Genomic DNA, 25,514 nt, shown 5'->3' on the forward strand with positions numbered 1-25,514 from the left:
CAACTTTGACTTTATCTTCCTTCCTTCCTTTCTTTTTCTTTTCTTTCTTTTTTTTTTTTTTTGGTGCCATTCTTGGCAAAAACAGGGCCTGTGCACTGTTCCCTGAGCCTTCTTGTGCTCAAAGCTACTACTCTGTCACTTGGGCCAGAGTGCCAGTACCAGCTTTTTCTGAGTAGTTTATTGGAGATGAGTCTCATGGATGTTCCTGCCCAGGCTGGCTTAGAACCATGATCCTTCTCCTTGAGTAGCTAGGATTACAGGTTTGAGCCACTGGCCCCAGGCTCAACTCTATTTCTTTCCCAAGTTTTGTGTGTGTATGGTGGGGGTGGTATTCTGTATTCTTTACATTCCTTTATGAATTTAGAATCAGCTGATCAATTGCAGAAAAGAGCCTTGTGATTGTGATAAGGACTGCACCGCATCTGTTCAGTTTGGAGAGAATGACTCCGTCCTATCAACACCGAGCCCCCTCTTCACAGACACAGGATGCTTCTGCACCCATCCAAGTCTTCCTTCGCTTCTTCCAGAGACCCTTCACAGCATCGAGGCACAAGCCTTATATGTTTTGTTGTTAAATGTATCCCTATATTAAAACACTATCTTTGGAGTCCCACATTAAAATAGTATCTTCTTATACTATTACAAGTGGAATGTTTTGCAGTTTCATTTTTCTATTGTCCATCAGTAGGTCAGAGAAATGCAATTGATTTATCTATACAGATCTTGTGACCTTGCTGAGCTCGTTAGTTCCCAAAGGGGTGTTAGTGCACGCATGTGTGTGGATTTCTGAGGATTTTGAGTATATAAACTAGTGTCGTCTGCAAATACTTTTTTTTTCTTGTCCTTTTGTCCTCCTTTAGGATCTTTCATCTCTTTTTCTTTCCCAAGCGTTCCATGCAGATTGCCTTCTTTAAACATTTGCAAGTCGGTTTCTCACTGGCTGTCTGTGTCAGATGATCTGACAGGAATCCCGTGGCTGGGAGGGCTTCCTCTCACAAGCCGGTCCCTAAGGGTGCTGAGGTTGGTCCTCTCAAAAAGCCAAAAGCACATTGAGGGCAGGAGGAATTAAGCACCACCCTCTCCCCTAAGGTCTTATCCCCACTGCAAATCCCAAGCCCAGAACACTGCGTTTCCTGGCCCAGCCTAAACGTACTGCCTTCTGCAAGAGCTCAGAATAAAGGAATAAAAAAGATGGTAGCATGAAAGGATAGCTTGTGGGTAGAAGGAAGAACTCACACTTGTGCCCAGGGAAGCCAAATACACGTGGGAGCCCAGAAGAGGCTAACACCTTTCACACACCGTCAAGAGCCCCTCCCCACCCTGCACCAGAGCCCACCCCGGAGTGGAGGGGAGACACCTGCACACCCCCACACAGCCTCCACTGGGCAGACTGCCCATCGGTGCCCACCAGTGTGCCCCGGGCGACGGGAGGCAGCTGCGTTTACGTCATTGAGGGCTGGGAGCCGCTCCTCTGGCTGGAGCTGCGGCGGCTCAGGACGAAGGTGGACGAGTTGCTCTTCTTGCTGACACTCGTGTCCCCGGGCCCGCTGCCCTTCAGGCGGCTGGAGGAGCAGCAGAGAAAGCGCTGCAGCAGCTCACGGAAGAGGTGGCCGGTGAAGAGCAGGTAGATCCAGGGGTTGCAGCAGCTGTTGAGGCTGGCCAGAAGCATGGCGATGATGAAGGCTGAGGCTGCGGGATGGATGACAGGAGGGGAGTTTGTGACTGGCCGGCCTTCCCCACAGACCGCCCACAGGACGGGGTACCAAGAAGGCACAGGGGGCTCCCTTCCTCAGCCTCCCTGGCCTCCTCCCCCGGGACCTCCCGGGGTGGTCCAGCCCTGCAACTGCTCCCACTCTCTCCCACAAGGCACCCCCAGATGCTGGGAGGCAGAAGCTCCACTCACCTGCATTTGGCCCCTTTCTCTCTTACCCAGCAGTGCCAAGGGCCTGCAGCTTACAGAGGGGAGGGCTCAGAGGCCGGAAGTAGAAGTGCCAGCTCTACCTCACCCCCATAGACTCCTGGGATCAGCTTATTTCCCCAGAGGCTTCAGCTTCCCAGTGGGTAGAGGAGCAGGAGAGAGGGATCAGAGTGCTTGGTACACAGTTCCTGTCCAATTAACAGTAACTACTGCCAGGTCTACGTGCCAGGCAGCAGGCTAGGGGCCAGGGACATGAAAGGAAACAAACTGAAAAACACCATGAACCCTAAGGGGTGCCCAATGTGTTAGAGTGCCTGCATCGCAAGCACTGGGCCCTGAGCTCCAACCCCAGTACTGCTCCGGTATTTCTTTTTCACTGAGAAATATCATGCAGAAAAATAATCTTAATCTCAGGAAGTTTCAGGTGGAGGAAAAAAATTTAAAGTTTCCTTCAATGGCCATGATCCTTATGAACCATAGACATGTCCTGCCGGTAGATGGGATGAGATGACACCCAGAAACTCCCAAGGAAAACAACACAACCTGGAATTCTCCACAGTGCCATGAGTGCAGCAAGAGAGCTGGAAAGCCACCGCTCCTCTGTTTCTTCTGCAGATTTTTGCAGAAAGAACCTAGAATTTAAGAGCTCAACCCAGAGAATCCAGCTTCACTTGGCTGTTAGCCTTGTAGGACCTGCTCACAAATGCCAACCGAAGAAAGGGAGAGTGTCAGACACCCACAAATACCAAAGCCACGAGCACAGAGGTTAGCCCAGCCAGCAACCAAGAACTTAGAAATGTATGTTCTCACACCCAAGGCCAGAACTACCTAGCGAGATCCAGGGAGCTGGAGCTTGGATATGCATCTTGTTTTTTTTTTTGGCCAGTCCTGGGCTTGAGCTCAGGGCCTGAGCACTGTACTTGGACTTTCTCAAGGCTAGAGCTCTATCACTTGAGCCTCAGCACCACTTCTGGCTTTTTTCTATGTATGTGGTACCGAGGAATCTAACCCGGGTCTTCATGCATGCTAGGCAAGCACTTTAACCACTAGGCCAAACTCCCAGCCCCTTGGACATGCATCTTAATGAGGCCTCACAGGGGTTCTGATGCACACCCAAGGTTGAGAACCACCGGTCCAATTAACTGGTGGCATCTGATGGAACAAAATCCAAGGACATCAGACGGTGTAACAAAAGAGACCTCTCAGAAAGCAAAGGAGGGAAGGGGTCTAATCCTGGAAAGGGAAATTATCAGACACAGAAGAGGAATGATGAAAGCAAACAAGCCGGTGCTACTGAATGCCTTACATTTTCTAAAAGAGAATTAAAAAGAAAAAAAATTTTGCTTTGATTTGGATGGGTAAGAAGATAAATCAATTGAAAATGACCTGCCAGACTAAAAAGTAGTGCATGCTCAAAAAAAATCACACAAGAGGTTAAAAAAATTAACATATAAAAGTCAAAAAATGTACAAGGCAGTAAGAAACAAGCTGTCAGCCACAAAGTGAAGGATGGGGGCCAATGCAGCCCTGAAATAAGACTGGAGAAAATGTCGCGCCTGGGCCTGGTTTTACATAATCATAAGGCAAAACCCCCACATTCCGGCATGGATAGGACACCACACCTTCTCTCCTGGGCGAGTGCAACCAAGCTGAATATATCTGCAATGAAACAAATGGATCTCACGACACCTCATTAGGTACTTGCAAAGAGTCTAAAACCCTAAAAGCTATTTGCCTCTTTACATTCAAAACTCTTCTGGCTTTAAAAAAAATAATAATAAATCTGTTTTTAAGAAGAAAAAGAAACACTGTGGAGCAAAAACTCAAGTATTTAATGAGTTGCTAAGAAACCACCCACGCTGGACAACCTGTGAATGGACTTGAGCTGGTGTCTCTGTCTCCTTCTGGTGGCCACAGACACGTCATGACTGACCTACCTGGCCTGGTTCTTTGGGCGTGAGTAACCCACTCTAGGCTGAACCTGCTCCAGAGATAGGAGTCCACAGAGGTGAAACTTCCAGCCTCCCTGAGGAGTCAAGAGAAGAGCTGGGTGGAGTGAGCAACAGAGGTCACGGAGAGTGCCTCAAAGGAGGGAGCATCTGGAACACAGGCCCGGTGGTGAGAACACATCAGCACGCTCAGTGACTGGGGCAAGGATGGGAAGAGGAGGACAGAAAGAAGGCGGGAGAGGTTGTCCAACAGGTTATGGAGCTGTGGATCATTTCTGGGCAGGGCATGATGGAGTCACGTCACCCTGCCTTCTGCCCTTCTGAGCCACATTTCAGCCACAGTTGCCCTCTCTCATATCCAGAAAGGTTTTGCTTGATTACCAAGAACCAGAGCAGAACCAAGCCAGGGAGACACGGCCCTTCCATGTCTTAGGGCCATAGTGCCCTTCCATGCCAAATATGCCATGCCATAGCATCACTGTGTCGGTCTACCCAGAGCAGCAATGCCTGAAGCAGCCCTGACTCCCTGTTCTAGATGAAGGAGCAAAGCTCAGACCAGGAGAGGGACTTCCTCGAGAGCTCACAGCAAGTTATCCTGGGCTCAGTAGTGGGGTCTGATGCCAGCATTCTCACGAGCCACATCTCACAAGCCACATCGGTTTCAACTAGGAAAAATCTTCCCAGTCCCAAAGCAAAGACAAAGGCCAATTGAGCAATCACACCCCTGGTGTGCTCTGAAGAGAAGAGAGAACAATGCTCCTGTTTCTGGAAGAAATGGAGCTCCCTGCGGCGCTAAGCGCTGGCTGCTCTGCCCTCTCCCCAGCAGCAATCTTTCAAGACCCCAGGGTGTCCGGGAGAGGAAGCAGGGCCTGCTGTCCATCTGTCCATCCATCCATCCAATCATCACCTACCCCTGCCCCTGACAAGGTATCAGTAGACTACATCTTGTAGGCTGGCTATTTTTGTAAATGTTATCAAAACATCGCCATTCACTCAAGGGTTACCTATGGCAGAGCGGGATAGGTGTGAGCCAGGCTTCCTGAAAATGTCACACAACCTTTGGTTGAGGTGCAGGAAGGCAGGCAGAGCACATGATAGGCTGAGACCGCTTCTTCCGACACAGAACCCTACACTGGCTTTTCTTCCAAGACATCAAGACCGGGGCATCAACCTTGGCTCCATCCCCCGGGGAATGTGTATTCTTGAAGAAATCATCTAACCTTGTTCAAGTCCCACGGCTGACAAAAACAAATAAAAATAAAAAATAAAGAAATCATCTAACCTCTCTCAATCCCAGGCCCGCTAGCTGTGAAGACCCCTTCAGAAGGACTGTTGCAAGACAAGCTTGAGATACCCAAGTGCTCTCTGGGATTCCAGGCCCTGGCAACCTCGGACAATGCAGCTCAGCTACTGTCCTGACCATGGGCTAGGGTGACAAGGGAGACTCCTGAGACCGTACCTTTCGGGGAAGGGATAGGAGAGGGATAAAAGTGTGGACAGGATGACACAGATCTAGATGCATGTAGTATACACAAACTGCTTTGTTAAATGGCAAAAATAAATTCAATACATATCCTAAAAATAAAGAGAAGTGAATGGGGGACATTGAGAGGGGCAGTAAGAATGTTGAGAGGGGGACATCTGATCAAGATGCACTGTGGTGTTCATAAACTGCTCTGTTGAATGACAACTGCTTTGATAATAAAAATATTACTAAAGATAATAAAAATACTTCTAAAAGAAAGGAAAAGAAACTTGAATGTAGGCTGCTGCTGTCATGGGCCACAGCCCAGATTTCAGGGTCTTTGCACAAGAGCCAGTTATAAAAATCACACCCCCTCCTCATCTCTCAGGGACCAGGATGCTAGCCAGAAATCACCAGTCAGTCTTGCTAGAAGACATGGCAAAAGAGAGCCTGCCCTGGGGCAGCTGGCCTTGTGCCTAGGGCATTTAATGGGGGAGGACAAAAATCTATGGCAGGCACTAGCTCCCACGAGGGGTGGGAGGACTGAAGTGGATCTATTAAGTCCCCTGGGAGGGGGGGTAGAAGTCCAAAACATTATTAAATAGAGGGCAAGGGAGAGGAGGTCGAGCGCTTGATGCAGTGCTGAGAACCAGTGAAGACTCCTGTCTGCCAAGCAGGACTGAGCCCAAACGGCCACACATTAAAGGCCAGTGTCACCTGCTGGGTGATTCTCGCTAGGAGGGGAGAATCCACTGTGCATTTCTGCTCCATCCTATGGATCTCGGAGGGCTCATGGCACTGGGCCATAGAGGCAGTATGCGCTGGGCATTCCACCTTCGCCAGCCTGGCTTTCCTCCCTCCTCACGAACTCCCACGTTCGGACTTCCCGGCACTCTGGGAGAACTAAGAGCCCAAATTAGCCTGGAACAGCTGACGGGCAACCAGCCACGGCCTGGCCTGGCTGTGTGGTTTCTGAGACAACGAACGTGGTTCACACACAACTCAGATGCACAGGGCAGTTCAGCCATCTCAGAAAAGTCAGGTCCAGCCCCTCCTTCGAAGCCTGCAGGAGGCCCCGGGCAGGACACAGGCACTGCCAGACCAGCAAGCCTCCCCCAGGGCCAGGAGGAGGCCTTCCTATCTTCAGGGGCTACCAGGCTCTTAGCTGGCACTCCAGGGGAAGGCTTGGCCATATTAATGCATGCATGTATAACAGTGGAGTCCCAGCACATACTGTAGGATAATATTCTTCAGAAAGAGCCTAACTTTCTAAGTACGGTTTCCCTAAAACTCATAGGTGTGTGATCCGCCACCTATGGCAGAATTGGGGTGAAGAGTCATGTTGGGCTCAGTGGGCTGAGCTGTTAAGGAAGAACCCTATTTTAGGAGAAAGCTGGATCTTCCTGCACATGTCTAGGCCCCTCCCCAGGCTCTGAGGAGCCATAGGTTGGTAGAGCCTGGATCCTGGGTGCTACCCAGGCACTGCTGTCCACTGAGGCTGCAGAGTCTCTGGGCTCCACCCCAGATGCACTGAATGGGACTGTGATCTTAAGTCCCCACGTGACCTGTGTGCAAAGAAAGCTTGAGAAGTTTCTTTCCAAGCAGCACAGGCTGGAAGGGAAGAAGGGAAGATAATAAGATAGCTGTCCAATCCCAACACAAAAGGTGCACACGCTGCTTTGTGTGACAAGCTCCTACCCATCCTTCAATACCTTCTTCAAAGGCTGCTCTCTCTCAGAATTCTTCCTGATTTCCACCCCCCCCAACGAGAATGCCTCCTCAGGACATTCACACTATTTGATTAAAAATTTTTTTTTCTGTGACTGCATCATTATTTTGGCTTAGACTCCTTAGCTGGTGACTCTGTCCCATTCGTGGCTCTGTCCCCAGCTGCTAGCAGAGACTGGAAAATAGGAAGAGGTCGATAAAGGACTGACCTGAATCGAAGCATGAAATTAGCAGACAGGAAGTCCTGATAAATCAGCCATTGCCACTGGCACGTAGGAAAGGCAGAAAGACGATTTCTGTGCTTGACAGCAGAATATAAACACAGATATCAAGGTCAAGTGTAGAGAAATAGAATGAACAGGAGTGACTGCTGGCTCAGGTGTATGGCATGGGCCATAGTGGGCAGAGGCTGAAGCAGGGAAGCATTGGGTCAGATGACAGGACATGGCTGCTCCCGCTGAACCCAAGAGGACAGGCTGTCTCTCAGGAGCCAGGAATATAGGCAAGGCCTCCGCAGATAGCACAGAGTCCAGGCTGGGCCAGGCATGGTGGCTCACACCTGGAATCCTAACTTCTCAGAGGACTGAAATCAGAGGATCACAGTTTGAAGTCAGAGAGACTGTTATCTCACACACAACAAATTTCCTTTTCCTGTTGTTAACCAAAGCTTCGGGAGGGTGGAGAGTGAAGCCACCTCAGAGAGGAAACCCAAAGGGGTTAGCATTAGCCAAAAACGTACCAGAACTCACAACTGCCCAATCGGACAAGAGTTTACCCGCTCATTGTCCACCTCATTACAAAAATGGGATACCCAGAAGGCCAAACTGGAGAGCTCTCTGGGGTGAGCCTGTCTGCTTTGCTGATCTCCATGGGGCCGGATCACATGGAGGGCAAATCCTTCCAAAGTGACCTCACCACGGGCACAGTGGTGAGGAGAGGAAGGCAGACAGGCCATAAGAGGGAGGAGGCTCGGAAGCCAGAAAAAAATGCTGAACACCAGGCCTCAGGGGAATGCCGCACGCTCGGCCCCCCGGCCCATTCCTGCCAGTGCCCAGAGTCTCAGCTTCTCTAGTGACGTGGTGCTCACCAGGCTGCCAGTTTCCCTGCCACAGTGCTGCATAGAAACTGTCCCCTCTCCAGTCCAGCTCTTCACACCCCTCCCATCCTATCTCACACCCTCCTCTCACACCCTACCAATGTGACAAGCAGGCATTGGTCACCCTGCCATCAGGTGCCAGTGACAGGACAGGCCCCAGACACCCAGTGTCCCCACCCACACCACCAAGCTCCTCCCCTGGACATATCACCTACCGTCCTGCCAGCTCTGCTCTGGCCTCAAGAACACATGCAACCCCTGCTCCATCTGAAACCCCTGTGGATTCCCACGCTCAGCCTCAAGATTGCACCCCAAATGTTTAAAAAACAGAATGGGGGGTGTGGGTGAGGACATGGATCCCGTGGCCCTCAGGGGCCGTGAGCCATCCCGTCCACCCCCAAACGACCCACACGGAAGGCCTCGCTGTGGAAGGAGGCAGCAGACACCGAGGCGGGGAGGCCTGAAATCATGGAATGCCAACAAGGCCCAAGACTGTGTGTGGCTCCACCCTGCCCTGGCCCTGCACAAGGCCTGAGGTCTCCAGGGTCCCGGAGGGTGACCCCAGGCCTGGCGTACCCCCTCTTCTCCCAGACATTTGATCGTGTCCATAGAAATCAGCATGTTCAAGGGGGAAACAAACATTACTCTTGTGTGGTGGGGGGGGGCGATAGGTTTGTTTGTTTTCAATCAGATACTTCTCCTGGGCTCGGGGACATCTGAGAAGGGAGCCACCCCTTCTCGTGTGCACACCAGCCTGTCCCTGTCCTGTCACCCACCCAGCAGGCCTGTAAACACAGACAAGTATTGCTGTGACTGCCATTGTTGTCCGTTTTCCCCCTCTTCTGTTTCTCACAGGGGGACCTGAAGTTTTGTGTCCTAGATCCATTATTCTTGGAACAAAGTCGGCCTGATCTCTAAAGTCATGATGGTGGTGCTTATGGAGAAAGACATCATTCAAAGGAGGGGGGGAGAGACAGAGAAAGAGAGGGGGGGAGAGGGAGGGAGGGAGAGAGAGAGAGAAGGAGGGAGGGAGGGAGGGAGGGAGGAGAGAGAAAGAGAGAAGAAGAAGAAGAAGAAGAAGAAGAAGAAGAAGAAGAAGAAGAAGAAGAAGAAGAGGAGGAGGAGGAGGAGGAGGAGGAGGAGGAGGAGGAGGAGGAGGAAGAGAAGGAGGAAGAGAAGGAGGAAGAGGAGGAGGAGGAGGAAGAGGAGGAGGAGGAAGAGGAAGAAGAAGAAGAGGAAGAAGAAGAAGAAGAAGAAGAAGAAGAAGAAGAAGAAGAGGAGGAGGAGGAGGAGGAGGAGAAGGAGGAAGAGGAGGAGAAGGAGGAGGAAGAGGAGGAGGAGGAGGAGGAGGAGAAGGAAGAAGAAGAAGAAGAGGAGGAGGAGGAGGAGGAGGAGGAGGAGGAGGAAGAAGAAGAAGAAGAAGAAGAGGAGGAGGAGGAGGAGGAGGAGGAGGAGGAGGAGGAGGAGGAGGAGAAGGAGGAAGAGGAGGAGAAAGAGGAGGAAGAGGAGGAGGAGGAGGAGGAGGAGGAGAAGGAGGAAGAGGAGGAGAAGGAGGAGGAAGAGGAGGAGGAGGAGGAGAAGGAAGAAGAAGAAGAAGAGGAGGAGGAGGAGGAAGAAGAAGAAGAAGAGGAGGAGGAGGAGGAGGAAGAAGAAGAAGAGGAGGAGGAGGAGGAGGAGGAGGAGGAGGAGGAGGAGGAAGAAGAAGAAGAAGAAGAAGAAGAAGAAGAAGAAGAAGAGGAAGAAGAGGAGGAGGAAGAAGGAGGAGGAGGAGGAGGAGGAGGAGGTAGAGAGGCAGGGGAGGAGGGAGGGAGGGAGGGAGGGAAAGGTCCTGGGTAGATGGCGGGTCTGCAGTGAGTGCACAGCGGTGCCCACCCCTTACCTTCATCAGGGAGACTGGCTCTTCTCTCGAGTGAGAGGCCACGGCAGGAGCAGAGCCCATATCTGCCCCCGCCCCACTGGTCTGGGTGAGCTGCTGCCCTGCTGTGGCCTGGGGCTTCTTGGTGCAGACATGTTTGCCTGGGAGTCAGTTCTGCTCCTTCCAGAGGGCAGCCGTTCATTCCAATCCAAACCAAGGCTCCTGCACAGTGGAGATCTGCCTGGCTCTCCCTTTGATACGTACTGGTCCAGGGTGAGTCCTGTCTCCCGAGCCACTGCAGACACCACCTTTCTCGTGACCAGGTTCTCCTGGGAGAGCTGTGGTGGGCACAGGCTATACATTTCGGCTGATCTCGTGTGCCCCCTGACCATGCTGCCCAGAGGCCAAGGCGAGACCTGGCCACAACCTTCCCACGAGTTTCCCATCTAGATGGGCTCCTGCTCCTGGAAACACTGGTGGGCATAGCAGTGTCAGGAACCCGCGCCCGAGCGCTCACCATCGTGTTCCCAGAACCAAACAGAAGGCCTCGACGTTGCACAAGACACCTTCCTTTCCTCTGAATGGGTCAAGAAGCCAGAGAGCCAAGGGACACAGGACCTGACCTTGTAGAAGGCCACATCTTCCCTGACCTTGACTTTGAACAGAAGCCGTCACTACAGATTGTCTTGCCCACAAGAAAAACCTTTGGAAGCCTCCATGTGCCCAGAGGCTCTGGCTCCACTTCAACTGGGTGCTAAAACATCCAACACGTCTGTCTGTCTGTCTTTATCCAATTTTAAGAAAACTAAGTTATTTATGTACTTTTAAAGCATAGAAGAGAGTGCAAATTCAGTCATGACCCAAGTGTTGGATATACCTCTACTCTTTCTTTAGGGAGGAGGAAGAGAAAAAGAGGAGGGGGTGTAAGGACACCAGGAAGCCATATGAAGATGGGAAGGAAGGAAAAGGGAGAAATCACAGAATGAACAGGAAAGATAAGGACACCTCTGAGAGAGAAGTCAGAGCATCTGCGAACTCGGTGAACCAGTGACCACAGTGACCGCCAGCTACCACAGGCTCGGGGATGGGGGAGGGAGAGGCCCCTCTGCTGATGTCCTGGGCTGGTAAAGACAGCAGGTTTTCCCTTCAACCTGTTCTAAGGAGTGCCAGGCTCACCTCCACAGTAGCTGCTGTTCAAGCTCTTCAATCTCTTTGGAATCTTCTGGAGAAACAGGTATGGTCTACTGCCCTTTTAAGAAATATCCACCACTGGTTTCTGACCATCCCAGCTCCCTGGCCATGCTATGAATCCTGGGGCAGCAAACCTAGCTCTGACCTTTATTGGCTGTATGATCTATACAAGTGCCTTTGGATTGCTGGGCTCTGAGCCCCCTGGAAGGTGTGGCCAGGAGACAAGTCAGGCTGAGTTCTGCTGAGTCCTCATGGCAAGGTCCTTGGGGGACCACAGGCCCTTGGTATATGTTGAATAGCAAGTGTCCTGGCCACTGTGATGCAAACTGGTTGCCCCTAAAGCCAGGAGTGTGTGGTTTCTGGAAGGGACCAAAGCAAAGCCATGGAATGGGAAGAAGGGGGAATGGAATTTCAGAGTCCCAAGATAGTAGGTGTGTGATTACTGGGTGCCAGGGTGCGTCAGAACCAGGGCGTTTGTGCTGGCTGGAGGGGAAAGGGCTAAGAGCAAATCCCTGGATTTTTTCCAGACAGGCTTTGAAGCCCCTGTGTGCTCAGGACCTTTCAAAAGGGCTAAGAGACTGACATCCCACGATCTTTTCCAGTAAGCCACGAGAGCTGGCAGGAGTGACGTCCTGTGAGCTCAGGCTACAGGCCCTGGAGACCCAAACTTCCCTCCACCTCCCTCAGCCCTCCTAGCCCTCAGAGAAAGGCAGGCCACCACCATCGTATCTCCAAAGCAGAACTCTCCCAGCCTCCCCTCAAATCTGTCCCTCTCCCTCCTGGCTCCTTCCTTCTCATTGTGGCAGGACACTCAGTCCTGGGGGACTGCAGGGCTGGTCTGCCCAGGGCCTCCTAGATGTCAGCATGCTGAGGAGGAGCTTGTCTTCACCACCCCAAGCCTTTTGGGAGTTTGGTTGGCTGGGTGAGTGAATCCCCTCCTGAGGCCTCCACACCTGACCCAGACTTAAAACAGGAGCCTGGGTTTGAGCCCACCGGGGACAGCAGGAGAAGCGGTCAGTGCCTCGAGTTCCCTTCCACGACAAGGAGCAGGCTGGAGAGAGCTGGAACTCTGTCCTTCCCGTGTCTGCCTGTCTGAATCCAATCAGCCCCGGGGTTGGGGCCGCTGTGATGTCCACCAGCTCCGAGCCCCGGGCCTGGCCAGCCGTCCTCCCTCCCTCCAGCCCGCCCTACCTTCCTGGGGCGCGTCGTCGTCCCAGACGCTCCACATCTGCACGAAGAAGAAGGGCGTCCAGCACACCACGAAGGCCAGCACGATGATGAAGGTCATCTTCACCGTGCGGATCTTGGCCCTGGAGATGAGCTGCACGCTGCTGACGCGCGCCAGGGCGGCGGCCGGGCCCTCGCCGGGGGCCAGCGCGGCCGTCTTGAGCCGCAGGTTCTGCCAGATCTTGAAGCTGATGAGGCCGTAGCAGGCGGCCAGCACGACGACCGGCACGACGTAGACGGACAGCGTGATCCAGGTGACATAGGCCTTGGGCCCCCAGGGCTGGATGAAGACGGCCCAGCAGTCGAAGACGCCGTCGGCCACCTCGCGCAGGGAGAAGATGTGCACCTGCGGGGCGCTGGCCAGCAGGCAGCCCAGCCAGGTGGCCAGCACGGCCAGGCGGTCGGTGCGCCTGCGCAGCGAGCGCAGCGGCTGGCAGATGGCCAGGCAGCGGTCCAGCGACATGAGCAGCAGCAGGTAGGTGGAGGCGAACATGCCCACCACCTGCAGGTACTTGACGAGGCGGCACAGCAGGTCGGGCCCGTAGAAGCGGAAGGTGATGTCCCACAGCAGCTGGGGCAACACCTGGAACACGGCCACCACCAGGTCGGCGATGCTCAGGTGCTTCATGAAGAAGAAGAGGCGCGAGTGCTTGTGGCGCGTGGTGCGCAGCGCCAGCAGCACGCACGCGTTGCCGCTCAGCGCCAGGAAGAGGATGAGGCACAGCACGGCTACCTCCACGCGCGCCAGGGCCTCGTTGCGCCGCGGAGGCCCCTCCGTCCCGTTGCCCGCGGCCCCCGAAGCCGCCGAGCTGGCGTTGGCCGCCGCTGCGCTCCAGTTGCCCGCGCCCTCCATGGGCGCAGCGGTGGCAGCGGTGGCGCGCGCTCTCCCCGACCCAGCCCGGCCCGGCCCCGGAGCCGTTGAATCAAGGCGTGGCGCTGCGGGGTAGGGCGCAGTCCCAGCCGGCGTGGGGGGCCCCCCGCCCCGAGGAGTGGCGGGACGGATCCTGGACTCCCGGGGCTGTGATCTGCCTGCGATGCCACCCTGAAACAAGCCAAGGACCTTGGAAAGATGCCTTCACGGCACGCATCTGGGGTTCCCCGTCCGGGAACCTCAAAATCCTCCCCGGTCGTCCCGACGCCACCCCGAAATCCCCCGCTTGCTGTACCTGAGTCGAGCCTCTGCGGATGAGCGGGGATCTCCTACTCCAGGTCCGCCAGAGGTGCCGCCGCCGCCTCCCCTGGAGAGGACCAAAACCCTGCGGGTAGACTGGGACCCAGGGAACCCCCAAACCCTGCGCCCCTCCTCCAGACCCCCAACCACCTGCTGCAGGACTCCGGGAATCCTTCCCCATTCCCCAGAGCCCTCCTGCTAGCGAGAATCGGGTCTGTGCCACGCCCGGGCAGGTTCCACGCGTCCCGGGGCGCTTCAGGGCTGGGGACCGGTGCCCAGAGGGGGCTCCCAGACCTGCCGCGGGAAGGCTCGGGCGCCCGACGTGCGCCTGGGTCCCGACAGGCGGGGCTCTGCGTCTGCACCCCAGGCAGAGTCGCTTGGCACCGCCTCGGGCACCCCGTGCGCCCCCAGGAAGCCGGCACCGGACCCCGCGCCGCCGCCGCCGCCGCTCCCCCCAGCCAGCCCGAGCCCCCTCCCCGGAGACGGGACCCAGCTACCTTCCCCGAGCGGCTCAGCAGCGAAGTTGGCAGCTGGGGAAGTTGTGCCGCCACCCATCAAGGATGCAGGACGCGTGGGGTCCGGCCCAGGGTGGCTGGCACGGGGCCCCTACCTGAGGTCTGCACTTGGCGGCTCCAGCAGCGTGGCCGGCGGCGGGCGGCGTCGGGAGGCTGCGCTCGGGGCTGGGGGCCGGCTCTTCTGCCTTTGGGGTCCAGGGCTGCGCTCCCACGCGCGGCCACTAGTGGGCAGGGGAGCCGGGCTGCGCGGACCCAGGGCGGGTCAGCCGCCAGCGGGATGGAACTCGCCAACAACCCCTTGTTTAGAAGCTCTTGGTGCTCTTGGAGAAATAGACTTGAATAGCAATGCTTTTCTGAGCAGACGGCGCCTTTGGGAGGTCACCAAAGCATTTAAATGATGTTTCCCAAACAGGAGCTCATTTCAGCCCTTCATTTCTTTTTAGTGAAGTTAGATAAATCCTCATTTTTTTTTTTGAATACTGTGTGTGCGAAAGAGAGAGAGAGCTGGGTTTTGAACTCATGACTTCCCATTTCCTCGGGCTTGCTTGCGGTCTGGCGCCCTACCTACCACTTGAGTTCTCTTGGGTTTCTCTGTCTGCACTGACTTTGAACCTCAGTCCTTCAGATCCCCCTTGGAATTCTTCTGCTCATACTTGGGTTACTGAGGAAATGTCTTCTTTGCTAAGCAGCACCTGAGCAGACCAGCATGCTGTTGGAAGTTTTTGGTGGAAATCTCAAGCAAGAAGAAAACAGGAAGAATGGAGGAAAAGAGGAAGGGAGGGATGGGAGGAAGGAGGGATGGGCAAGAAGAAGAGGCAGGGGAAGGCAAAGAAAGAAGGAAGGAGAAAAGGATTGTTTAGGGGCTTAATGAGAGGAGGAGGGGAAATGTGGATACCGAGGAATAATGATCAAAGCATGCTACATAATACATGGATGAATACAGCATAATGAAACTAATCAAATGCAGAAAGAGAATATGATAGAGGGATTCAAAGTGCACTGTATATGTACATATGGTAATTTCAGAAAGAAGCCCCCTCACAGACAAATGTTAACCAACCAATCCATAACTTGTCTTCATTTAAAGCGATTCCACTTATCTGTAAGGTCAAATGCCACTTCTGCCTCCTTCCACGCTTCAAGATGAAAACTCTAGGTGATGGCCAAAGATGAAATTGCAGAAACCACTTCCCTGCCTCTTTGCATCTTTTTCCAATCTAAAGCAGCCTTTTAAAAAATGATTTACGGTAGCGAAGAATTAAGGCAGAAACAAAAAGGCCAGAATTCAGAACTGAACAGGGCTTTTTAGAATACATTAATTACATATTTTCTTCTGACATTTCACTTCTCCTCTTTTAATTATGTGGAGAGAAATGAGTTAGCCAAGACCTGTCAGGATTTCCTCAATCTGCAGTGCAATCTTCTGCCAAGACAGCCTGGGCTGAGGCTCCCGGGCTTGAGCCCGGGACTCTCCACAAGCAAGCAGTGCAGCACAGGCTGGGAATTCCCACAGCACAGCCTTGCAGTGCGAGGAAAATTGCCTTCTTCATGCCCTTGAAAGTTTAGTCACAATATTCCAGGGGTATCTGCCATGCAAACGGCACGTTAAAGTTACAGAAAACCCTGTTGCTCCCTGGGGCTCAGTTTCCCCAGATGCAAAGTGAAATGGCTGCTCATCATGGCTGATATTTGCAGCTCATCTCTGTGGTTTTCTACAATGACCTGGTCCGTGCCATTTGTGAAGGGAAGCACCCTTGCTCCAGCCCACAGCTGAGGGGCATTTGCCCTGAGAACCCAGGACTGGTACATCTGGTGCAGACAACACTAAATGCATAGAGCCCCTCAGGGAGGACTGAACGGGCCATTTCTGCAGGAATGACTCCTTCCCCGTGTGTCTGGTCCCATGCACTTAGGAGGAACATTTTCTCTTGTGAAAAAATAAACTTCTATAACTTCGCTTCATCTGAAAAAAAAGAGTAAAAAGTGCTGCCAAGATCCTCTCTGCCTCTTGTTCATTTTATTTCTCAGTGTGAGCAGAAAGCAGGTAGGAAGAGAAACAGTTTCATCAGGGGACCCACCCAGAATCCCCAGTGAATGATGGAGACGGACTCCCCTCCCCTTGAGCTCTAGCCAAGGAGACAGACACCCATTTATTCTCAGTGACAATAAAAATGCGAATGCAGAGAGAAGACACGGGGCTTGGGAGGAGGGGGAGTGTCTGAGAGAACACTGGGAGACAAGGTTGCTGGATTTTGAGACTTCAGAACAAGCTCCTCTCTCCTCTTCCTCCTCCTCCTCTTTCTTTTTCTCTCTCCACCCTCTGCAACTTGAGACAAGGTATCACTCACTACACATTGCCGGCTGGCTGGGAACTGGCCATGTAATGAGATCCTGGAATGGCTTCGGGGTTCTTCTAGGAGAGCTGACATAAACCACCCTGATCAGCAAGATACCAATTTCTGAGCCCTGCGTGAATGTGCCATCTCCCCGAGTCTAAGGGCTGTGATTTCCTTCCTTCTATCCGTCTCTGGATTTATCACCTTTCCTAGCGTGCAGTCCTGTCAATAACAACCTGTTGAGGAGTGAGTGAGGGGTTCCCCAGAGCACCCATTGGTAAATCCATCACCCGGTCACATCCTCCCTGGCTTCAGTTTTTTGTGAAAACCAATCTGAAGCAGGGCTCTGGTAAGAATATGTGGTTTTTAATACAATCCCATTCTTCCCAAGGGGAGGAGAGAGATGACAGAAAGCCTAGGGCTTCAAACTCTACAAACATACTGCCGATGACAGCACAATCTCTCTTTGTAAACTGGCTCCAGTCTATGCATGCACTGTGCGTGTGTACTGCTGGCCTAAGCCCTCGTGGGGCGTAAGGGTGGGGAACTGTATTCTGCCAAAGACAGTTAGATATTTACAATGTCATAGATCATACAAAGTAATCGATGCAGGCAGACATTAGGGTAGCAACATATGAGATATACATGTCTGTCCTGTCAGGCACCAAATGATTTTGAGGGCTTTGTATAACCTTCAGGATGAATATTCCCCACCGTGGAAGATATGAGCAGAATGCCCCTGGAGGGAAAAGCTTCCTTCAGGTATAATACAGCCTGGGTCAATGCTGCCTTTCTAGAAGAAAAGGTTCAGAGTCTGTCATTTCTTTTGAAAAAGAAGGACCCAGAAGAGTTGTGAGCAATTGGAAAGCAGGTGTTACCTTCAGATGAGAAACTGAGGCTCAGAAAGGGGAGGACACTAGCCCAAGGTCACACCGCTGGTTAAAGGAGGCCAGTGGGACTGGAGTGTGGCACAAGACACACCTGAAGATACGGACAGGAGCCACATCCCACAGATGTGGGTACTTGGCTGGGGAGTTCTGAGGGGTCTAAAGTGGTGAGGTGTTCACTCTGCATAGGGCACGATCAGAGGGCCAGTCGACCCATTAAAATGCTCCACAGGCCTCCAGAGCTGCTGGTTGGAGTGGTGCCAAGGTGGACAGGACACAGACAGGGGACTTGCCCAAACCCACCACGAGCAGGAACAAAGCCAGACCCAAACTACAGTCGTTCTGCAGACCCAACCACCTCCAGAAAGTCATAAGAGTCCTCAAACCCAAGTTGTGAATGTTGTCAGTGTCGCTGAGGGATAGGGAGAGGGCAGAATCTCTTCCATGATCAGAGTCCCCTGGAATGACTGGCGAAGTCAAGCCAGGTCCCTCCAGCAACACACAAGCAAACAAAGCCCTCCTGTCACTGTCCCAGCTCAGGTCTATCAGTCCATCTCGATGGAGGTCTGTGCAACCCGAGGGGAATTCCAGTGACCAGACGATTCCGCACAAACCTGCCTGCCACCCCAGGCAGCCCTCCATTTCCACCAACTCCAACTTGGGTTTCATTTCCATTAAATAATAATAATAAAGGCATTTTTCCCAGAAGGCATCTACTTTTCACCCTGGGATAAAAGCACATCTTGACAGAAGACACCACTCTTTTTCTGATCAGCTATACGCTAACACATTCCATCAGCACAGCCTCAAGTCCCAGCTATGTGCCCGGTGCAACCACCCCTGACTTACAGCACAGACAGTCTGTGTGTTGGCTGCATTTGAACTTGACCAACCAGGACTCCTCTGCTGTAAGAACACCAAACAAAGCAGAGAGCCCACATTTCCCACCTTCAGAGCTGCAATTCTGCCCTGAATATGCTGCCTTGTGAAACTGTGGACAGTAAAACACACCCAGCAAAGCAGCCAGCACAAAATGCATCCTGGGGCAAGGCATCTCCGGTGCAAACCAGGGCATGAGCACTGGTGCCTGCCTGACAAGTTCCATGAGAAAGGATAACATGGACCATACAGGAAGGGCTAAAGTCCTCTGCCAAGACAGCGTACGTACCACATCGCTGAAATGGCATTTCTCACCTTCGCTCTGGTGAAGATGAAATGCCAGTAGGGGAGGGGGGCACTCTCCGACACTGCTGTTCAAGATATATATCTTTTTTATATCATACGAACCCCTTTTTATGGGGGGGTCGGTCGTGGGGCTTGAACACTGGGCCAGGAGGCATTGTCCCTGAGCTCTTCAGCTCAAGGCTAGCTCTCTACCACTTGAGCCACAACACCACTTCTGGTTTTCTGGTTGTTAACTGGAGATAAGAGTCTCTCGGGCTTTCATGCCCTGGCTGGCTTTGAACCAAGATCCTCAGATCTCAACCTCCTGAGTAGCTAGGATTACAGGTGTGTGTCACCAGCACCTGGCGGAACCCTTCTAATGATGTAACTTCAGAAAATAGTTGGAAGAAGATGCAAAGAGATAAGAACACAGATGTTCACTCATCCAGCCACAGTTTGAGGACAGCCCTGCCTGCTTGGCAGTCCCGATGCTCAGGGACTTGCCCACTAGTGGGGAACACAACTCAGGACTCTGAAACAGACCCCTGTCCCAACGCCAGTTCTGCTGACAAACACTCTCGAAAGATCCATCACCAAGGGACCAGACAACACCCACACCCACACAAGACCCAGGATCCGCATGCTCCAGTTCTAACTCATCTCAAATGCAACCCCACAGGCAGTTCCATTCATTTGAAGACTCAGGAGAAGGTTGCCATCAGCTAAAAGCAGACTGAAAGACTGAAACGGGTGCTTGTTCTTTCAAATGTCTTCACGCCAGCACAAGGGTCATGAAGAGGATGACAACCGTGGTAACGCTACAGCAAGCAAACCAAGTTTCGGCAGGCAATCCCACGAAAACGGAAATCCACCAGTTATCTCATCAAGAATTCAAACTCATCATCTTAAGTGAGATATAACAGACCAGATGGACCACTGAATTTGACGTCTCTGTTTCTGAAATTTCCTTTGATTTGTTTTAATGCATTATATTTTGACTGGTCAAAACTGTGTATAGTTAATTCATGAACCCACCACTGGAGCTCCTGAACATACAAAAATAAATGCTAATAGAACGGAAAGGAGAAATAGATAGCACAGGACATTAATGCCCCATTTATGCCATCCAGATAGAAAATTAATGCAGTATTAGCATCTCTGAGAATACCGGCTGTCCACTCTGTCTAACAAGAGAGCACACGTTCTCTTCAAGCACACACGGAATATTCTCTAGGGACAGATCATACATGAGCCACAAAACAGGCCCTGACAAACCTAAGAATGAAATCATATCAGATGATGTTTTTTTCCAACCACAACAGTATGAAACTAGAAGTAAACTGGCTGGTTAACAAATATGTGGAAACTGAACACACTCCTGAACAACCAGTGACTCCAAGAAGGAATCCAAAGGGAAACAAGCATTATCCAGCAGAGGAAATGGAAGTATCACACACCCAGACTCACTGCATGCAGCAGTGCATACAACCTAGCATGACCAAACAAGGACAGCCAGCTTTACTTGTCTCTCACCCGCCCCCAGGCTATGTGCAGGATTGGGGTTCCATCTGGTGTGGAGGCAGCTGGGCATTGTGCAGTCCCAACAACAGCTGCCCAGTGTGCCAGAAGAGGGCACAGCCACCACTGGCATCCAGATGAGTCTTCAGGCTGAGACGAGCCAAGGAAGGCTCTTCAGAGCCACAATAAGCTGGAGTCCGCAGGGGGCCAAATACACATTTAGAAGAAGGCCAGATCATAACAACCTCCCATCTTTGTTCCTCCTCAGAGCGTCTTCTGGTCTCTTAGCCTTTTGTGCCTCAAAAGCAAGCCACAGGCAGAAACCACGCCACCTATCAGAAGAAGAAACTGAGACTCCAGAAGTATCGTGGGCAGCAGCATGACAATCATGATTAGATGTTTGCTATGTGCTGAGATCTCCTGGTGAGCTATCTCAATTAAATTCTTGGGAAGCAGATTCTATTATCACCCTTCCTGTACTGATCAGAATTCAGAGGCTGTCGAAAGCCACACGATTTGTTCAAAGTCACAGAAGATACCAGTCTGGATTTCTAAAGGATGCAAAGGCTAAAAGCAGTGGGCTAGTGAGCCAGACTTCTTGGGAACAGCTTATCTCAGAGGCTCCCATGACAAGGCCAGGAGCCAGAAACCAAAGGTTTCTGGGCCCCATCTTTCCACTTATCCCCACTCATGTCTGTGACCCTCATGTCTGGAAACTCAGCTATCAGGGATATAGGGGCCAAAGTCAGGTCTCCATAGCCAGCTGTGTTGGAAAATGCTTTTGCCATTAGTGTAAGTTCCATTCTGTAACAGTCTCAGTACATGGAATTGTTTTGTACCACATAAACCTGGCTGGGAGGTATTTACAAGCTGGTGAGACTTCCCCAACTACCAGAACACATCTTTACAGAAGGAATCAACTACACAGCTTTACTACACTACACAGCTCCCACTAAGGGCAGGCACTGCGCAGGCTCCTGGGATTCAGCCATTAGTATAGCAAACAAAGACTGGCCCTCATAGCGCTTACATTAGTTTTTTTTTTTTAAAAAAAGCTGAAGTAACAACAGCTGAAACTGGAAGGACAATCAGGTAAGGGGAAGAAGGGAGATGAGATTTTCCTGCATTATTGAGGTACACCTCGGAGTCCTTGTCACTGAATGATGGATGGAAGTAAAGCCAGTAAGCATCAAAGTCAGGCAGGGACGTGAAGATGCAGCACTGCTGGATTAGGAAACAGAAGGCGGCTACAAGCCAAGAAACACAGACAACCTGGAAGCTCGGAGGAGACAGAGTCTCTCCTGAGGCCTGCAATAGGAAGCAGAACCTGCCCAGCCTTGGCTCCATTTTAGCCAGGTGGGACACACTGCCAATTTTCTGACAGTGAATGGAGTTGAAGCCTACCAACTTTGTGAAACTGAAATACACAATCCATACTATCAATTTTAAAAACGGTATCTATCATTCTCCCTTTCTGCCCACGCTTCCCAGTTTTAGGCAACCAGTAACTTTTCTTATCTCAATTAGGTTTCTCTATCACAGATGTACTATATTAATGGAATGCTTTTGTTCTATAGCCTTTTGTGTCTGGCTTCCTTCACTTAATAGCTATCATGAATACTGCTGCTCTGAATATTCATATAAAACTTTCTGTACATGGGGCTGGGAGTTTGGCCTAGTGGTTAAAGTGCTTGCCTAGCATGCATGAAGACCCGGGTTCAATTCCTCGGTACCACATACATAGAAAAAAGCCAGAAGTGGTGCTAAGGCTCAAGTGGTACAGCTCTAGCCTTGAGAAAGTCCAAGGACAGTGCTCAGGCCCTGAGCTCAAGCCCAGGACTGGCAAAAAAAAAAAAAGAAACTTTCTGTACAATATATATGGGGGTATATACTTTACTTTTCTTGGGGTATGTACCCAAGAGAGTAGAATTTCTGGGTTATATGTTTAACTTTGTTTTAGTGTGCATGTATAGGTACAAGCACTATAGCTTGAGTCTAGGGTCTCATGCCTGTAATCCAAGCTATTCAGGATGGAATGAGGATTGCAGTCTGAAGCCAGACCAGGGAGAAAAGTCTATGAGACTTTCATCTCCAGTTAGACACCCAAAAAAGTCAGAAATTAAGCTGTGACTCAAGTGGAGAGTGTCAGTCTTGAGCAAAACAGTTCAGAGATAGCACCCAGGCCCTGAGTTCAAGCTTCAAAATCGGCGCACACATACACACACACACACACACACACACACACATCACATTATCATACAGTCCCAGGACCATGCCTCTAATCCTAGCTCCTCAATCAGATCCAGAAGATCATGGTTCAGTCAGCCCAGGCAGAAAACTCCACATGATTCCATTTCCAAAATAATCAGCAAAAAGCCAGGCTGGAGGCATGGCTCAAGTGAGAGAGTGACAGTTAAGCATGCAAGGCAAACAAGCATGAGATTCTGAGTTCAAACACTAGTACCAGTAAAGAGACAGATAGACAGGTAAAATGTCATCTGAGAGATTCCTGAAGTGTCCGGTAGATTGGAACAGACATGTTCTTGTCTTGGTGACGGCAGAAGCTTAAGAGGTATTTTAAGGGTCTATCTACTTCATTACATTGGTCAAAGTAAGTCTCATGACCAGACCCTAAGTCAAGGGATAGGAAAGTATAGTCCATTGTTTAGAAAGAAGAATTTCAAAAGCCATGCAAAGGCAAGAATACAGGCAATGGTAAAGAACTCGTATCCCTGATATAATTCACACACAAGCTGAGTGTAAGCAGAGCTAAGAGCTACTGCAGAGAGCCAGCCAATGTCCCTCGGAAGGCTAATGCAGTTGGATCTGGGTAAATATTTGGGCAGAATTTCCATTTCCTCATCAGTAAAACAGAGTTGTTAATGGTCAGAAAGTTTACCCCTCACACATTGATCTACGGGGGCTATTACTGCTATTTATAAAACAGATAATTAAAGAACCTCATGGGTTTCCAAGAGGATCAAACAATCAAGAAGAAAGGCCAGCACCTAAAATATATTCCAATGATTCATAATTTATATTCTACCAGCTTTCTAAAAGGATTTGATAAGATTTACAGTAGAAGCCATTATATTAAAGGATAAAAGAATAAAAGGTTGTCTCTTAGTTCTTGAACTGATGGGGCCATTTAAAGAAAGGATTTTAATCATTTTGCTCAATATACAAAGTATATGTATACTGTCCTTTATGTATTATATGCATACATACACACAGTATGTTTTTAGTGGAGCTGATGACACTTTCAAGAGCTCATTCTTATTCTGCTACTGCTTGTCATGGGGAAAGGGTGATTTTTTAATAATATAATTATATCATTTTATTATTTTTTTCTTTTCTTTTTGTCGGTCATGGGACTTGAACTCTGAGTCTGGGCACTGTCCCTGAATTTCTCAGCCCAAGGCTACTGCCCTACCCCTTAGGCAACAGTGCTACTTCTGGTTTTTTGGTGGTTAATTGAAGATAAGCATCTCATGGACTTTCATGCCAGGCTGGCTTTGAACCATGATCCTCAGATCTCAGTCTCCTGAGTAGCTGGGATTATAGGTGTGAGCCACCAGTACCCAAATTTTAATGTGATTCTTAATACAATTTAGATATTGTTTCATCAATATTACATTTGTTTGATTTTTCTCATGAGCATTCATGTAGGAAGAGATGATAATCTAGCCAGGAGATCTTAACCTTTTTCCACCTCCTTTTCTACTAAAAGGAATTACATTAACAGTTCTCTGAGGACTTAATTGAGTTGAATTCCAAATACACACTCTGAACAGAAACTGGCATGGTTAGAGTACCGTCTTTGATATTATTGCTATTATTATTTAATAAAGTGTCACTTATTGTCCAAAATTATTGGATACGATCTCACAGATTTTGTTTGAGATTTACTCTTATGGTTTTGGAATCTCAACATCTAAAGCTTCTGGAAACCAATGCTGTACTTCTCCTCTAGATGCAGTCTAGAATCCCTGTCTACTGGCTCCTCCATGGCTTAAAAACCGCAGGTAAGGATGAAGAAGGCCAAGTCAGCAACCTTATAAATCCCAGACCAGGTATTTTCTTGTCTTTTGCTGGGCCATTTTCATAGGGGTTCTAGAACTGTTAGGATGTGTTAATAAAGAAGAGACATAAAGCTGCAATACTCAAAAACAAGGAGAGGACTTTTAAGTTGTATCGTGAAGTCTGTTCTTTCAAAGTTGAATGATCAAGCTCAGAGAGGTAAGTTGCTTGTCCAGTGCCACACAGTCTCAGTGGACTTAACCGCAATGTCACTGGAGAGTCTAACCAGGGCCAGCCCCTGCACAGTGTCAGAGCTCCTCAGAAATCCCAGGCTCCAGATGATTCCATGATTCCTGATCATGTCTGACCGGCCCAGAGGTTGGTAGACAGTCTTCTTCTTCATCCTAAATGCCACTCTTCCATTAACGTGGCTGAAGAACAAATTGGCTTCCTTGGAAGTTCCCATTGTGTTGCTTGCTTCTCACTAACCATGAACAGAAACCCTCAGCCTCTGCAGATGCTGTTGCTAAGCAACACTCCCTCAACTCCACCCTATAACATTCCCAGTGCCTGGCATCCAGCTCAATGGCTCGCCCCCAGAGGCGCTGATTGCCTGGGGTTGTCTGGCTGCCATGTCTTCTGAAAGGAAGGGAACTGGACATAGCCACCCAAGGAGGTAAACTCATGACATGACTGTCCACCTCATTTCCTGGGCAGGATCACCCACAGTCATGTATGACCTGGCACTGTCAAATCAGACTAAAAGAAATCTTAGGTTCCATTAACATTGCTTCCTTGATGCTTTCTCCTTATTCCCCAGGACACTTAAGCTGTCCAGCCCAGCCGTGCCTCTAATGAGTCTAGCTATTAGAGATCTACAGGGTTGAGTAAGAAAACTGCCCATGCTCCGGGGTTAGTGGGAACAAGAAGGTTGAAGGTATCACGGGGAGTCCATTCATTTTACCAAATAGAATTCATTATATTTATTAATATGGCTATAGAAAAGATACCTGGGATCAAGTAGGGAAATAATAACTTTCTGCTTTGTCGGGTTCAGCACTGTCTAAACTGGTAATGTATATATATTGTGTTTGCTGAATAAACAAATGGGTGAGAGGAAGGAAGGAAGAGAAAAAGAAAGCAAGGAAGGAAGGAAGGAAGGAAGGAAGGAAGGAAGGAAGGAAGGAAGGAAGGAAGGGGAGAGCTAAGGAAAGTCAGCCCTCCATTTGGTAAAGCACCAAGTCCAAGTCCCTTCTGTTTGGCAAAGTACCAAGTTCAAGCCCTCACAAAAGTTCAGCCCCACATCCAGAGCCCCCAACTGGCCCATTCTCATTTCTTGGCCTTCCCTGTCCAGCGCCTCCACTCCCTTCCCAGGGAGGCAGCAGGGCTGAGCAAGTGGAACCACCAAGTCTGTAGACCTCCCTGAGCCTCTGCACTGTGCCACTGTGACAATTCATTCCAAGTGCTGGCTAGA

The 25,514-nt window shown here is 50.6% G+C and overlaps 1 protein-coding gene across 1 annotated transcript; it reads right to left on the minus strand.

The window, feature by feature from the left end:
- Window positions 1-1,441: 1,441 nt before the first annotated feature.
- Oxtr (oxytocin receptor) lies at window positions 1,442-13,282 on the minus strand. Its single transcript, XM_090323777.1, has 2 exons — window positions 12,394-13,282; window positions 1,442-1,689 (listed from the first exon to the last, which is right to left on the minus strand). The coding sequence occupies exons 1-2, from the start codon at window positions 13,280-13,282 to the stop codon at window positions 1,442-1,444; spliced, it is 1,137 nt and encodes a 378-aa protein (XP_090179903.1).
- Window positions 13,283-25,514: the final 12,232 nt, after the last annotated feature.

The sequence above is a fragment of the Megascapheus bottae genome, chromosome 33, assembly GCF_031878675.1.
Source record: "Megascapheus bottae isolate mThoBot1 chromosome 33, mThoBot2.hap1, whole genome shotgun sequence".
Classification (NCBI taxonomy): domain Eukaryota; kingdom Metazoa; phylum Chordata; class Mammalia; order Rodentia; family Geomyidae; genus Megascapheus; species Megascapheus bottae.

Excerpts from the sequence above, each read along its gene's own strand:
- Oxtr (XM_090323777.1), bottom strand. The coding sequence starts at position 13,282 with ATGGAGGGCGCGGGCAACTGGAGCGCAGCGGCGGCCAACGCCAGCTCG. Across the intron at positions 1,690-12,393 it reads CGACGACGCGCCCCAGGAAG|CCTCAGCCTTCATCATCGCC; the intron begins GTAGGGCGGGCT and ends TCCATCCCGCAG.